We start from the raw sequence: 16332 nt of genomic DNA, 5'->3' as shown, positions 1-16332 counted from the left end.
TGGGAGGAGGAGGGGGGGTCACCGGTGATGTCACAGACCAAAGAGATGGGGAGGGGGAGGGGATTGAAGGAGTGAAGGACAGGAAAGACGAGAGTGAAGAGAAGGAGAGAGGGATGTGTGGAGAGCAGGTGGAGGAGTGGAAAGAGGGGGATCAGTGGGTGGAGGTGGAGGAGGATGATGAGGGAGATGAAGATGACGACCAAAGTGAGACAGAGACCGAAACGGAAGACGATGAAGAGGAGGAGGAGGAGGAGGAGGATAGGGGTGTGGCCGACGGCTGTCCGTCAGAGCTAGTCTCCTCCCCCTCCTCGGTGGAGCGTCCTCGTGAGCGTGTGCGTGTACGTGAGCGTGACGAGCTGTCCGAGTTCTACTTCCCTGATACGCTGGAGGACCTGGAGCCCCCGCCCCTCTCCCCGCCCCCCTCGATAACCCCGCCCCCCTCCCCCTCCTCGCTCCCCTCCCTCCTCTCCCACGCCATCACGGGCTTCCTGTCCCTGTGGGCGGCCGCACAGCCCTCTGTGCTGACCCTTCTGGCCCTGTGCGTCTTCCTGCTGTCGCTACGGCGATGCCCTCCGCTGCCCTCGCTGGCGTCGCTGGTGCTGTCGTGCGAGCTGGCGCTGCTGGCGCTGCTGTTCTCCTACCTGCTGCTGCTGTCGCTCTTCTCCCTGGCGCTCTCCTCCTTCCTGTGGGTGGCGCTGTGGGCGTCCGGCCTGTTCTCGCTGGCCCTGGCGGTCAGCCTGGGGCTGTACTACGTGCCCATGGCGCTGGTGTCGGGCTTCTTCCTGTCCTCGCCGTGGCTCTTCCTGTCGCTGTACCTGCTGCTGGTGCTGGTGGTGCGTCCGGCGCGGGGGCTGCTCCATGGCGCCCCCCAGAGGCTGCGGCGGCGCTGGATGCGCTTCCTGTTCCGGCTGCCCAAGCCGCTCTTCGCCGTGTTCCAGTCTCTGCTGGGCGGCGTGACGGAGCGGAACCTCTACCACATGTTCCCCAAGGCCGGGCGCAACTGGGGCGTACGCCAGTCCCGCATCCCCGTGGCCATCAGCAGCCTCCACCCCCACGCACGCCCCCCCTCCGCCGGTCGCTACGCCGACGCGCTCGCCGCCGCTCAACTGTGGCTCAGGCGCTTCCTCAGACGCCCGCTAGGGGTCCTGGCGGACGTGGCCAACTCCTGGGTGTTAGCCGTAGCGGGGCGTGTCCTAAAGGAGCTCCCGCCCGCCCACCTGCGGCGTCTGCGAGCGCTAGGATTGGTGCGCGCCCAGAGGCCCAGCCGCTTGCCCCGCCTCCTCCCCCGTGAGGAGCGCGAGCGGCGGCAGCAGGAGCGGCAGAGAAGGGAGAGGGAGCGCAGGAGGAGGGAGGAGAAGGAGCGCAGCTACCGCGACGACGGGTACCGCTGGGAGAGCGGCCTCCGCAGAACCTCCTCCACCAGGAGCACGAGGGGGAAGGTGGTGCCATGGAGATAAGAGATGGAGGGGGCGCCATGGAGATAGAGATGGAGGTGGTGCCATGGCGAGAGAGAGAGAGAGAGAGAGAGAGAGAGAGAGAGAGAGAGAGAGAGAGAGAGAGAGAGAGAGAGAGAGAGAGAGAGAGAGAGAGAGAGAGAGAGAGAGAGAGAGAGAGAGAGAGAGAGAGAGAGAGAGAGAGAGAGAGAGAGAGAGAGAGAGAGAGAGAGAGAGAGAGAGAGAGAGAGAGAGAGAGAGAGAGAGAGAGAGAGAGAGATGGAGGGAGAGAGAGGAGGATGAGAGTGTGAGCATAGGAAGAGAGAGAGAAAGAGGGGGATGAAAGGGAGCATAGGAAAAAGGACTAAACAAGGTCTTAGAGGTTCAGAGGAGAGGGGAGGAGTATGTTTGAGTGTGTCAGCCTTAATGTTCCATCTAGCCATCCATCCATGTCTGGTTTGTGTTACGGTATGTAACAAGTGTGTGTGTGTGTGTGTGTGTGTGTGTGTGTGTCTGTATGGGCGTGTGTGTTGTTCCTCCCTCACACACTCCTTGGGTCCCTTCAAGGCCCCCCACTCCCAATGCACGGCGCCCTGGTGGCAGCGGTCACCTTCCCTCAGAGAGAGAGAGTGTGTGTGTGTGTGTGTGTATGTATTCTGGGATGCAAGTCAACATCATGTCACCATCCCATCACGTTCCCTTCGTCCTCTGCAGAGAGGCTCTGTGTCATTCACTATCATGCTTTTTGTAAAAGTTCCTCATTTCATTGTTGTTTTTTTACAAGTGTTTCATTTTTTTTCTTCTATGGTAAGAGAATAATGTCTTATGGTTATTGTTGAAACCATGTTTGTGCAATGTTGTTGAGTATGTGTGCCTGTGTGTCTTGTGTTCATTTAAACTTTTGTAGAAGTCTTATGATTTCAAGCATATGAAGTTAGCTTAGCACTGTTAGCTGAGTGCAAGTGAAAAGAAAATATATCTCAAAATGGCCGCTTGTGCCCATGGGGTCATGTGACCGCACCATGTGACCAGTCCCATGTGACCAGTCCCGCACCAAAGCATTTCAGCACAGCTGCCACTGTGAAAGAAGCCTCCTGGCCAAAGGTCCACCACAGAATTAGCAACACTACAGCCCAGAGAGAAGCCCAGTGCAATAGTTAGGCTCTTCGGGAACCACAACGGTTCCCATCCATGTACAATCGGACTGATGTGGACCAGGGAAGAGGGACTCAAGAGAAAGGGGAACCAATAGGGGAACCAAGCCTTATTTAGTATCAGTGGAGAGATGAAGAGAGAGATCTCTAGATTTGCCCACCTTAGCTGTCTTCTGGGAGTGCTGACCAAAGCAAGAACCCATTAGTGTTCTTAATAGAACATTTACAAACACACGTGTGAGTGCAGGTCAACAGAACAACTGAATGTTCTAGCAAGGACCTGCATTCTCACGACTGAGCCAAAGCGGACCTAAACGGAACCGAACCAGACCGTATGTTTAGACAGGCCTTTCTTAGCTGGGAGTTAAGGTCCGATTCATACAGAGTTCTGATATGCAGTGCATTTGTGACTTGATTTTAACATGTTTATAGAGATTTATATCTATATTATGGTCGTATATATATATATATATATATTGTCTTGTGAACCACAGCGTAGAGTCTGAGGATCTAAGGATATAGTCTGGAGCTGCTTAAGATAAAGAAAGGTTATTATCACTTAGTAGATTCGTTATAGACTTATACATATATGTTATTGTTTCAAAGCAGTAACTTAATTATTAAATATTTACCATGTAAACACTTTATTATTATTTAACTCATTCACACACGTGAGGACACGTAGTGTGTGTAGCGAGAGCTTCAAGTGTGTATGGACCAGCAGGAGAAGGTTGCTGGAGAGCTAGCCTAGCCTAGCCTAGCCTCTGCGGTCGTCACTGTGTGTGAATGGGGTCAGTAGATTGTAGGTCTGTTTTTGAAGCCATATCGACAATCAGATGAGGGAAGCCTGAGTGTCTTGGGGCGCAGTCGTGCCCAGCTCCAACCAAAGAAGTTTGCGTGACTGAACTGAGCGAGCGCAGTTAGCACAAATGAAGAGTTTAGACGTGCACTGAACACTGAAGCCATGTTGAGAAACATATAGGAGAGGAGAGACTGTGTGTGTGTGTGTGTGTGTGTGTGTGTGTGTGTGAGAGAGAGAGAGTGAGTGTGAGGAATGTATATTCCAATTGTGCAGAATATCTACTGTATGTTATGTACGGTTACCCAAACATGTTTAAACATTTCAAAGGACGCCCCCGAGGTCCTGATCTAGCACACACCAGTGCAGTGCAGGTGCACTTATTGCCCCCCCTTACTGCCCCCCGAGTCCTGGGGGGGGGGGCTCAAACCAAAGGAGAGACTGATGCTCAAATCATCTATCTTTTGTCCCTTTACGTCAGGACGTCCTCTTTAACACACACCCCCCCTCATAGCCACCCTTGTCCCCTCGGAATGTAACATAAGGGTGGTTATTGTTATTGTTTGGCCTATTTTTGTGTTTGTTTACATAAGTTGTGTTCTGTTTTTATGTGTTTCATCATGCTGTATGTCAGATTCCCAGAGTATGTGGCATTGAGTTTTTTTTATGAATGTTTTCATATCCGCAGTATTTGTAAATCAGTGCTGCACAAGACTCCCCTAGCAGCCATCTTGTCTACATTTCATTCTCCATGAAAACCTGATTGAAAGTGTGTGTGTGTGTGTGTGTGTTATTGTTGTGTGTGTGTGTGTGTGTGTGTGTGTGTGTGTGTGTTTGAGCGTGAGCACTAATGGACGTGTCCATATGTGTGTGAAGGTGGGAATATGCAATATATATATTTTGTCATACTTGACATTTTTCTTCACTCCTGAAAATAAATTTCTTTTTCGTTTGACCATTTGTGTTTTTTGTTTTAATTTCAGTTCTTTGTCTTGATTTCATCTTCATTTCCATTTGAGTTCCCTCCCCTTCATCCCACACATACATACGTAGATACTGCACACTGAGCCTGTAGACTACAAGACAGCAGAGAGCAGCCTCACAGACCATGAGAGAGTTCATATGAGGGGTGGTGAGGAGGGAACTTAGAACCCAGTCCAGCTTTAGGGAACCTTTGGGTGATCCACATCTAGAACCATCTAGATTCCCATCCCAGAATAGGCCTGCACCTGGTCACGGCCAGAGACTGAACGTGGGTGTTGGAGGCAGGTGAGGGCAGGTGAGGCCAGTCTACTGTCTGCACGCGGCACTGAGGAATTATATCTGGACTTGAGGGAGGTAAGGTCAATCTGCTGCCCGCTTGCGAGGAGCTGCTCAGGGATGGAGGGGCTTAAGTGTGTGTGTGTGTGTGTGAGCGGAGTGGAGCGGAGTGTCCAGCTGGCTGCAGGTGTGCAGTGGGCACGAACAGGTGAATGTGCGCTAGGAGCGCTTGTCCTCTGGGAGCTCAGGCTGCAGGTGTGCGGGGGGGGGGGGGGACCAACAGGTGAGTGAGGGCTCCAGGGGTGACCACTGGCCAGCTGCTGCTTCTGTCTGCCCCTCTCTGGCCTGGGATGAAGCGTCACGCCTCACTAAACGCATCAAGCCAAGTGTGTGTGTGTGTGCGCTCTTCAGCCACAATCATGGCCTTTCAAAGTTGCGATCTGTGTCACTGAACCAATCAAAATGCTCAGTGTGATGATTCTTGCAAGTGTCATTGTGCTTCTGCAGAAATATGAATGCTTCTCTTACACACATGCACACACACACACACTGCTCCACGTGTAGTAGCTGCTGTCTCTGATTCTGACCTTCCTCTGTGTGTGTGTGTGTGTGTGTGTTTTCATACTCTCTCCATGTGGCCATCTGTGTCTTGTCTCTCCTCTTTTCTCTTCTCTCGCTTCATCTTTGTGTCCGTCGTTCTCTCTGTCCATCTATCTCTCTCCTGTCCCTCCATTTCTCTCTCTCTCTCCATCCCCATCCCTCTCTCTCTCTCCACCCCCCCCCCCCCTCTCCCTCTCTCTCTCCCGGTGTGTCTGCAGTCTAAGGAGCTGCAGATCAAGCGTCAGTTCCAGGAGACGTGTAAGATCCAGACGCGGCAGTACAAGGCTCTGCGGAACCACCTGCTGGAGGCCACTCCCAAGAGCGAGCACAAGGGGGTGCTGAAGCGCCTCAAGGACGAGCAGACCCGCAAGCTGGCCATCCTGGCTGAGCAGTACGACCACTCCATCAACGACATGCTCTCCACGCAGGCTGTGAGTAAGGCAAGGACACGTCAATCACAGGTTATGCCCCGCCCCCCTCACGCCTAAACCACACCTCCTAACCCCTCCCCTTGCCTCTTCGCGTCATCCTTCTCACCTGATGTACGTATATATATATATATATATATATATGTGTGTGTATATATGTGTGTGTATATGTATATATGTACATTAATCCACCAGACGTCTATATGTGATGTGTGCTCATTCGTGACCACACTTCACTAGATGTTTAGGTGTGAAATGTATGCAATGGTGAGCAAGCATGGAGCTAATAGCTAGCAGCTAGTAGCATTAGCATTAGGTAGCCACCCTCAGCACACACAGGTCAGTCTGTCAGTGTTTGGACACTACGATCATTTCTGCGCCGTGAGAGTTGTACTCCCACATTTCAGAAAGAACATTAAGCTTTGCTGATGTCCTGTGCGTTCAGGCTGCTCCTAGAGACTGATATTGATAAAGATCTCTCTGCAGTCATGTGCATGTATGAGAGGCTGGACATATACATTATATACGTTCAGAATCAGTTTGATGATAAATATATATAACATGTTAAGTTGTGCGTGCACAAGACGTGTTTGTCCAAACGCTGAAACACTGCCCTGTGGCTGCCTGGTAGTCATGGCAACACACACAAACCCCGCCTGCTCTTCTCACCTGGCCTCTGCCGTCCCAGAATCCTCCTCTGCCACGTAGGATTGTAGGCCCCGCCCCAGGCGTGACCCCATTGGTTGACCTCTGACCCCTGTGTGCAGCTGCGATTGGACGAGACGCAGGAGGCGGAGTACCAGGTGCTGCGCATGCAGCTGCAACAGGAGCTGGAGCTGCTCAACGCCTACCAGAGCAAGATCAAGATCCACACCGACACACAGCACGAGAGAGAGCTCAAGGACCTCGAGCAGAGGGTCTCCATACGCAGGGCCCTACTGGAGCAGAGGGTACGTGTGTGTGTGTGTGTGTGTGTGTGTGTGTGTGTGTGAGAGAGTGTGTGTGTGTGAGAGAGAGAGCAAGATCAAGATCCACACCGACACACAGCACGAGAGAGAGCTCAAGGACCTCGAGCAGAGGGTCTCCATACGCAGGGCCCTACTGGAGCAGAGGGTATGTGTGTGTGTGTGTGTGTGTGTGTGTGTGTGTGTGTGTGTGTGTGTGTGTGTGTGTGTGTGTGTGTGAGAGAGAGCAGAGGGTCTCCATACGCAGGGCCCTACTGGAACAGAGGGTATGTGTGTGTGTGTGTGTGTGTGTGTGAGAGAGAGAGCAGAGGGTAAGAGTGTGTGTGTGTGGGTGGGTGTGTGTGTGGTGCATGCATCTGTAAGAATCATGGTTTGCAATATGTTGGTTTGTGCTGATGTTTGTGCCCAGTGTGTTTGTGTGTGTACTATAGTGTTGATGCTGTTCAGACATTCATCTTCTATACCCCCACTCCCTCCCTCTCTCCTGCTCCCTTTCCCTCTCCCCATTTCTCTCCCCCCCCCCCCCCCCCCACCCCGTGTCCAGATTGAGGAGGAGATGTTGTCTCTGCAGAATGAGCGGTCAGAGCGGATCCGCGCGCTGCTGGAGCGGCAGGCCAGTGAGATCGAGGCCTTCGACTCGGAGAGCCTGCGTCTGGGCTTCAGCAGCCTGGCGCTCACCGGCGTCCCGTCCGAGGCCTACCCCAAGCAGGGCTACCCGTCCGGGGGGGGCCAGCCCCCAAGGCCCTCCGGCCACTGGAGCCACGGCGGGGGGCCGCAGCAGCCCCCCCACTCCCGCCGAGGGCCCCGAGAGTCCTCCTCTTCGTCCTCCTCGTCCTCGCACGGGGGGCGGGGGGGTGGAGGTGACGGAGGAGGAGGAGGAGGAGGAGGAGGAGGAGGTCTGGGGCTGGGGCTGGGGCTGGGTCACGTGGCGGCGTCGTCGCGCTCCTCTTCGTCCTCCTCGTCCTCCTCGTCGTCTCAGCAGCACCATCAGCACCAGCAGCACCACCGGCACCAGCTGCCGCAGCACTACCACCACCAGAGCACGCCGCAGCTGTACCGCGAGCGCGACCGCGAGCGAGAGAGGGGGGACCGGGAGCGCGAGCGCGAGAGAGGGGACCGCGAGTGGCCCCCCACCGCCGCCCCGCAGCACCACCACCACCACGGCCACCACCCCTCCGCCTTCCCCCACCACCTGCCCTCGCGCTCCTCCTCCCAGTCCCTGGCCCTGCTGCCCCCCCCTCCGCCTGCCCCCCCCTCCCTCGGCCCCCCCTCGGGCTCGGGCTCGTCCGGCAGTGGCGGTGGCTATGGCGACCGTGGCGGAGGCGGTGGTGGAGGTGGGGGTGGGGGGGGTCTGGTGGTGCGGGGGCCCAGCCTCATGGCCCTCAGGAACAGCCCCCAGCCCCTGCGCAGGACGGCCTCTGGAGGGGGGGCCACGGCCGGGGGGGCCGACGGAGTCCTGAGCAGAAGCACCTCCGTCACCTCCCACATCTCCAACGGATCACACCTCTCCTACTCCTAAACACAGCACACGCCTGGGGGTGTGTGTGTGTGTGAGTGTGAGAGAGAGAGAGAGACAGAGAGTGTGTGTGTGTGTGTGTGTGTGAGAGTGTGTGTGTGAGAGAGAGAGACAGAGAGGGTGTGTGTGAGAGAGAGAGACAGAGAGAGTGTGTCTGTGTGTGTGTGAGAGTGACAGAGAGAGAGAGAGAGTGTGTGTGTGTGTGTGTGTGTGTGTTTTGGGCGTGGGGATAGAGGGGAGTTGTAAGAGTTGTCTGTAGTTCTGATTAGAGATGTAGAGATTTAACTATAAAAAAAACAAGCAGGTGAAGCGCGTCCTATAGGAGAGATACAAGAAAGAGCACATTTTTATCTTTATCCTTTTATTACACACACACACACACACACACACACACACACACACATTTTTATCCTACGTTTGGCATCGTAGCTGGTTGTTTTTAATCATTATTTTTATATGGGTGTGGTAGAGGGGGAAAGACACACGTATGACACTACTGGCGTAGGGCGACAGAAGGCTTTTTTACGTCTTCTTGGAGGGGGCATTCTGCCCGCCCGTTAATCGGCCCTGGCGTGGTGTTAAAGGGGATGCCAGCGTGCCACCCTGGGTGGCTATGGGGCGTGGAGCGGGCACGCCAGGCCGTTTATTTGCATCATCTAACGAACACACTGAATGTTGACCAAGTTAATGACTCACTGACATAACACACACACACACACCTGAATTCACCTCAGCAGGATTGTGTTTGTGTGTGTTTGAGTGTGTGTGTGTGTGTGTGTGCGCGTGCGTGATTTTAATGGCTCTCTCCGACCTAAGCGTCTTTTTAGACTGATATCCAGGAGAGCAGCAGCCAATGCATGTGATCAGAGTGAGAGCATTTGTACTCATCCGATAGCCAATCACCTTTGAGCTTGGAGACTTCCTGTCTGAGCTCCTTCCTGTTTAGAGTCACTGTCCCACCTGCAGGATCTTCTATTGTAAATATGAATGGAAATATTAAACAATGCTGTCCACGGTTTTTTTTTTTCTATAGGTACATTGAGAATCCTAGTCATTTTTGATATGAGTAAGTTAAAAAGAAACATGTTGCGGTCAGACCTGACGTGTCCAGTGGAAGAGGAGACGCGTGTTCTCGTGTACGCGCTGACGAGTGGACGCGGGGGTCATTCATGTGCTTTAAACCACTAACAGAGCGGGAGGGTTTTAACAACAACAAGAAGAAACTAAATATCTCTCCTTTTATTGCGTTGTCAGGTTTAGTGTGTTAATCGGCATCAATGGTTATTAATACGCTGATTATTAACAATTTTTGCGTGTGTGTGTGTGTGTGTTGATTGAATGATGTTACAGAACAATCCAGTACAGATTTTTTTGTGTGTACACAAACTCTTGAGACTGTAAAGACATCAGCTGCGGTAAGACACAGCATCAGGACCCTTCCCAGGATGCATCTGGGTCAGCGCCTGCAACTGACCCGAGCTGGTTCCGGTCCACTACCCTCTGCTGCTGTCCGGGCCTGAACGGCCGACCCGGGCGGGTGGACAGCGTGAGGTTTGGACCGAACACAAATCTGTCATCCACTACAGGAGCGACCGGTCACTTCACATTAACAAAATAAAACACTGACTCTGTATGGGCCAAGTTCTCCAAGAGGGGGAGACAGCGCCCTTTATGGTTCAGATATGATGTGTGTGTGTGTGTGTGTGTGTGTGTGTGTGTATATATGTGTGTGTGTGTGTGTGTGTGTGTGTGTGTGTGTGTGTGTGTGTGTGTGTACGCATGTTGAACAGTCAAGACACTCACAACCACAAGGCTTTACTGCAAAAAAAAGTGTGTGTTGGGGACCAGAGGGGAAAAAAGCGCAATGTTGCCCTCGTAGATATGTGTTGCCATGACTGCGCACCCTCACACACTCAGAGGCCCGGACACGAGGAAGAGGAGAGGAGATGAGGAAGAGGGGGCAGCAAGATGATGATGATGATGATGATGATGATGAAAAAACAACAAACAAACAAACAAACAAAAACTGAGACCCGAGAGAAACACCAGCTGTGTGTGCCGCCCCTCTGCCTGTCCCCTGTGGAAAGAGTCGAGTGCATGCACAACTCCTACTGTCATAGAGTGGGGGGGTGTGGGCAGGGGGGGGGGGGGGCAATCAGGAGGTGCCATTGATTTAGCCGGGGCTCTGTGGACAGGGTACAGCTCCTGCTCTGCTCCGCTGTGCTGGGGGGGCCATCCACATGTGTGTCAGATCAGCCCACAGGGAGCAGAGGAGACCCAGAACTTATATGGTGTAAGGAGGCCCTCCAGAGAGGAAAGGACTCACAGGAGATGCTCAGAGGATTCCAGCACAGCGCCCCCCGTCTGTGCGGAGTGCAAACAGCAGCTGTCAGTGAGACACGCAGGACAGGGCTGACAGGCTGTGGGGTCTGGCTGACGGACTGACTGCTGGGCAGAAGCCCATGTGCTGAGAGGACGTTTTCAGTAATTACATTTAAAAGAAATCCAAAACAAACTTATTAAATACTTAAATCAAGCGCATTCTGGCTTGACCAAATGGGGAAGGTTCTTTCAAATGTGTTGGACAAAAAAGTAAAAAAAAAAAAAGCAAAGTAATTTAAAAGATAATAAATTGTTATTAACATGAATAGTCTCTGTCCTTATTTCTTGACTTGGCTCCAAACTGTCTGCAACAACATCTGGAATTCAATGCACTAATATAAGGCTGAATAAAAATGTCAAGTGTAACAAAAAAAACATTCTTCTTTAAAAAGCTGACATGGGTCTACATTTGGTGGTATTTGATGAGCTGCCTCATATTTGGTACACCGTGTTATGTGTGTGTGTGCCCGTACAAAAATAGATGAAGTATGTCATTCACTCGTTGCGCAATTGGATAGGCTTACTGCTGTATGGCCTAATCATGCCATCTATCAAACTAGCCAGCCAGCGCGTCGTGACGTCATCGCCTGTGTCCCCAGCGAGGAGCCCGCTGCGTCTATCGCGCGCTCCCCTTTAAGACGCGCCGTTAGCGAGTTGTTTATTCTTCCCTCCGCGCAAGACCTAAAGCGGGGGAGGCGCTGGAGCCTGTGATGTAAGCATCAGAGAACGCCTTTATTCCGCTGCCGACTGCACAATGCTGTAGTTCCTTTTCTGTCGGCCGAAATCCTAGCGGGGAGGAGGGAGCGAGGCAGGGAGTTTGCGCTCCATTCACACCGACGGAAATGAGAGGGGGGTGTCCGAGCCACCGAGGACCATCCCTTTAACAACAACTGGGACATAGCGGAGAGAGAAAAGGAGAGGAGGGGGAGAAGAAAGAGGAATTAAAAAAGAAAAGGAAGAAAGAGACAGGGAGGGAGGGAGGGAGAGCGCGCGATAAAAAAAGAAAGATGACATCCCCTGAATTGAAGCGCCGAGGTGGAGCGGCAGGCTACGGCCGGGCTCGTGCGCTCTCCGCCGGGGTCAGGGCTTGAATCCAACAACGAGGCTTCGACAAACAGCCCATTGGCCTGTTGGGGGAATCGAGAAAAAAACAGATTTATGAATCGAAACATTAACTGTTACTCGTTGTAATGCGTGTGTTAGGAAACGTTACTTTTAAAAAATGCCTGAAATACATTCAACCATTATGATCAGTGTTAGCATCATGTATGATTAAGATTTAAAAAAACAACATTATTGATTACGTGTGCTGATATGTTAAATTTTTAAAGTCATGCATATTAAAAGTAATGCGTTATTTTGACAGGCGAATTCCTGTAATGCGATGCGTGAAAGTTGGAGGCCAAAGTACAAGAGGAATAGTCCACTGGATTCAGATTTATAGTCATATGTACAAATCGCTTATGCGTTTTAATTCTTAGGTAGTAATTAGTTGACATAATAGAGCTACCATATTGATTAACTCCGCGGTTGATTCCGCGACAGGGCTCTGTTTCTCCGTTTAGTTTGCTAATATTCAGATTCGCGGCGTAACGGCAGTCGCTCGTGTAGCTTAATGCTCTCTGCGCCGTCACAGCGCAATTATTAGGAATACTTAGCTGAGCGGATTCCTGTGCGCCGAGCAAAATGGATGCTGCGTGGAGCAGTTTTCTCTTCCAGGTAAGAAGCAGCAGGCCTGCGAGCATGTGCGTGCTTGTGTGTGAGGCTTTTTCTTACAGTGGGTCAAACGGCCAGTGTGTTTTTGGTAGCTGTCGTTGTCATTTAGTGTTGCCGTTTAATAAGTCGTCCCCAAAGTACAGTAAATTGTGCATGTGTGTGAGGGGGAGTGCGAATGTTTTGTATTTGTTTCTTTTCCCCCAGACCACACCCACCCAAACCCAAGTGGAGGGCTCTCTCCAATCGGAGCTGATGCCTGTCCACACGACCTCTTCTCAATCCCCGCCCCCGGACCACATGGCACCGCCCCCGTCCACAGTGGACACGGCGGCGCTGAACGAGGAGCCGGTTCCAGGTAAGGGTGGGGGGGTGAGGGGGGCGTGTGGGGTACCGGGAGCCGGAGGGAGGGGGGAAGACAGAGGGAGTCACTGGAGAGGGAGGGGAGAAGACAGAAGGAGTCACAGGGAGAGGGAGAGGGAGGGGGAGGCTGTCTCCAAACCAAGGAGCCAGCTGGGAGAGAAGGCAGCCGAGGGAAGGAAGACTGGGGCAGAGCTCTCACCCTCAGCTGGTTAACTTCACCGCCCCGCTCTGCTCTGCTCTGCTCTGCACCAGCAACCTGTTCCTGCACCAACAACCAAGATGGCTGAACCCCTGTCTCTCTCCCCTCCACCCCTCTGTCTCTCTCTCTCTGTCTGTCTGTCTGTCTCTCTCTGTCTGTCTGTCTGTCTGTCTGTCTGTCTGTCTCTCCTCAGTGAAGCCGGTGGTCTCTCGGCCGGGCCGTGTGGCCCACATCTGTGCCATCTGCAGTAAGCAGTTCAAGAACAGCTACAACCTGCGGCGGCACCAGTCGGTGCACACGGGCGTGCGCATGAAGGACCGCGCCACCCGCGAGCGCGAGGCTGCCGCCAACGCGCTCAAGGAGGAGGGCGCCGCTGGCACGGGCGTCAGCGCGGGCATGGGGGTGGTGGGCATCGGGACGACGGAGGTGCGTACCACCGTACCCCTCTCCCTCCTCCACCTGTCCATCCCCCACCCCCTCAACCCCCAGCAGCAGCATCAACAACAACAACAACAACATCAACAACAACAACAACAACAACAACAGCAGCAGCATCAACAGCAGCAGCAGCAGCATCAGCAGCAGCAGCAGCAGGCCACAGTCCTGTCACTGCCCCACCCCAACTCCACTCTCGTCGCCCAGCAACAGGATGGCAACGCCGTGGCCATGGTGAGCGTTGCCACCACCGTTAACCCCCTCCCTGCGCCCGCTGCGGTAGTCATGGCGACGGGGGAGACGGTGCAGGTGGGTGGGCGGTGTGTGTGTGTGTGTGTGTGTAGATGGTCAGTGCGTATGATCGTACCACATTACACCTCCACCACTAGGCCCCCAGCAGGAGCTCCATAGGTTGTTGTGCCCACCAGGTACCCAGAGGTTCTCATGGTCTCAGTGCATGGCAATGCCCACTCACAGCTTGAAGCGTAACTTACTCAGGCGACCACCTGTGCTAGGCTTAGGCAACAGAATGAGCCATAGAAGGGTAACTTACTCAGACCACCTGTGCTAGACTTAGGCAACAGAATGAGCCATAGAAGGGTAACTTACTCAGACCACCTGTGCTAGACTTAGGCAACAGAATGAGCCATAGAAGGGTAACTTACTCAGACCACCTGTGCTAGACTTAGGCAACATAATGGTACTCAGACGACCACCTGTGCTAGGCTTAGGCAACAGAATGAGCCATAGAAGGGTAACTTACTCAGACCACCTGTGCTAGACTTAGGCAACAGAATGAGCCATAGAAGGGTAACTTACTCAGACCACCTGTGCTAGACTTAGGCAACAGAATGAGCCATAGAAGGGTAACTTACTCAGACCACCTGTGCTAGACTTAGGCAACAGAATGAGCCATAGAAGGGTAACTTACTCAGACCACCTGTGCTAGACTTAGGCAACATAATGGTACTCAGACGACCACCTGTGCTAGGCTTAGGCAACAGAATGAGCCATAGAAGGGTAACTTACTCAGACCACCTGTGCTAGACTTAGGCAACAGAATGAGCCATAGAAGGGTAACTTACTCAGACCACCTGTGCTAGACTTAGGCAACAGAATGAGCCATAGAAGGGTAACTTACTCAGACCACCTGTGCTAGACTTAGGCAACAGAATGAGCCATAGAAGGGTAACTTACTCAGACCACCTGTGCTAGACTTAGGCAACATAATGGTACTCAGACGACCACCTGTGCTAGGCTTAGGCAACAGAATGAGCCATAGAAGGGTAACTTACTCAGACCACCTGTGCTAGACTTAGGCAACAGAATGAGCCATAGAAGGGTAACTTACTCAGACCACCTGTGCTAGACTTAGGCAACAGAATGAGCCATAGAAGGGTAACTTACTCAGACCACCTGTGCTAGACTTAGGCAACATAATGGTACTCAGACGACCACCTGTGCTAGGCTTAGGCAACATAATGGTACTCAGACGACCTGTGCTAGGCTTAGGCAACATAGTGAGCCATAGAAGGGTTGGAAATGGAAAAGAATCCAGGTACAGACATTAGAGCTATATCATAACATTCTTACGTCACCTGTAACACTGTCTTAACAGACACTGTTACGTCAGCTGTAATACTGCTGTAATAGCCACCTTGATGATAATAATAATAATATATAATAACACTGTTACATCAGCTGTACCACTGCTGTAATAGCCACCTTGATAATAATAATAATATATAATAACACTGTTTCGTCAGCTTAATAGCCACCATGATAATAATGATGATAATAATAATAATAATATATATATATCTATATAATAACACGTCCTACGTCAGCTGTAACACGGTCGTAATAGCCACCTTGATAATAATAATAACACTGTTATGTCAGCTGTAGCACCTTGATTGGAATAGACGTGATTCTAAATCATCTATGAAAGCCGTAATATTCTAGCGGTGCCTGTTCTCTTGGTGATTATTATCTAATATTGTCCTGTGTTCCTGTGTGTGTCCCTCTCTATCTCTTCTTCTTTTCTCATGCATCCCTTTCTCTTTCTCTCCTTTTCTCATGCATCCCTTTCTCTTTCTCTCCTTTTCTCATGCATCCCTTCTTTCTCTTCCTCTTGCTGCGTTGCATCTCTTTTTTATCTTGTGTGTTTATCTTTCTTTCCTTCCTCTCCTCCTCCTCCTCCTCCTCCTCCTCTCTCTATCCCCTCTTCGTCTGTAGCGGCCGGTGAACCCGAGTTCTAACCCGGTGCGGAAGAACCACGCGTGTGAGACGTGCGGGAAGGCGTTCCGTGACGTGTACCACCTGAACCGGCACCGGCTCTCCCACTCGGACGAGAAACCCTTCAGCTGCCCCATCTGCCAGCAGCGCTTCAAGCGCAAGGACCGCATGAGCCACCACGTGCGCTCGCACCAGGGGGGCGTGGAGAAACCATACGTCTGCCCCAACTGCAGCAAGGCCTTCTCCAGGTGAGGGACACACACACACACACACCGGGGGGGTGGGGGGCGTGGAGAAATCATACGTCTGCCCCAACTGCAGCAAGGCCTTCTCCAGGTGAGGGACACACACACACTCACACACACACACATCACACACACCAGGGCGACGTGGAGAAGCCTGCATGATACATAATGACACATACAAATCGAGATATAAAATAAACAACTGGACTGCGTGCAAACGTGGACTCAAAATGAAAATGTAAATTGATGACAATCTAGGACTTGTGTACACACACTCACACAATCTAGGACTTGTGTACACACACTCACACACTCTCTGATCCTTCACTTGTGTCTCCCCCACAGGCCTGACCATCTCAACAGTCATATCAGACAAGTCCACTCTTCAGAGCGGCCCTTCAAGTGTCCGGTACGAGACCGCACCCTCACACACACCCTCACACACACCTCCACCAGTAGCTATGCGTTTATGCATTCATTTGATGTGTTAGGAACCATGTTCATTTTTAAACATAGATGTTGTTATTTGATGCATTGTACCAGAGGTAGCCTTAGGCTAGTTTACATCTGGAGTCCCTAGCCAGGGCACAGTTTATCCAACA

At 52.1% G+C, this 16332-nt stretch overlaps 2 protein-coding genes across 3 annotated transcripts in view; both read left to right on the top strand.

Annotated features, from left to right (window-relative positions):
* The window catches only part of taok2b (TAO kinase 2b), a 31969-nt gene extending 21673 nt beyond the window's left edge, over window positions 1-10296 (top strand). The window contains exons 17-19 of the mRNA XM_062532546.1: window positions 5465-5677; window positions 6442-6624; window positions 7184-10296. Of these exons, the coding sequence (XP_062388530.1) occupies window positions 5465-5677; window positions 6442-6624; window positions 7184-8158 (1371 nt within the window). The 3' untranslated portion in view covers window positions 8159-10296. The remainder of the gene's footprint in view (window positions 1-5464; window positions 5678-6441; window positions 6625-7183) is intronic.
* A 1044-nt stretch (window positions 10297-11340) lies between these two features.
* mazb (MYC-associated zinc finger protein b (purine-binding transcription factor)) overlaps window positions 11341-16332 on the top strand; it is an 11890-nt gene continuing 6898 nt past the window's right edge. The window contains exons 1-5 of one of the 2 annotated variants that reach the window (XM_062532545.1): window positions 11341-12256; window positions 12458-12608; window positions 13006-13481; window positions 15486-15733; window positions 16076-16139. In XM_062532545.1, coding sequence (XP_062388529.1) covers window positions 12224-12256; window positions 12458-12608; window positions 13006-13481; window positions 15486-15733; window positions 16076-16139 — 972 coding nt within the window. In that variant the 5' untranslated portion in view covers window positions 11341-12223. Of the gene's footprint in view, window positions 12257-12457; window positions 12609-13005; window positions 13557-15485; window positions 15734-16075; window positions 16140-16332 lie in introns of both variants that reach the window. The other variant, XM_062532544.1, reaches the window with a different exon arrangement.

The sequence above is a fragment of the Sardina pilchardus genome, chromosome 3 (genome assembly GCF_963854185.1).
Source record: "Sardina pilchardus chromosome 3, fSarPil1.1, whole genome shotgun sequence".
In the NCBI taxonomy this organism is placed as follows: Eukaryota; Metazoa; Chordata; class Actinopteri; order Clupeiformes; family Clupeidae; genus Sardina; species Sardina pilchardus.
Note: the sequence above shows the minus strand (reverse complement) of the source record. Positions and strands in the feature narration are given on the sequence as shown.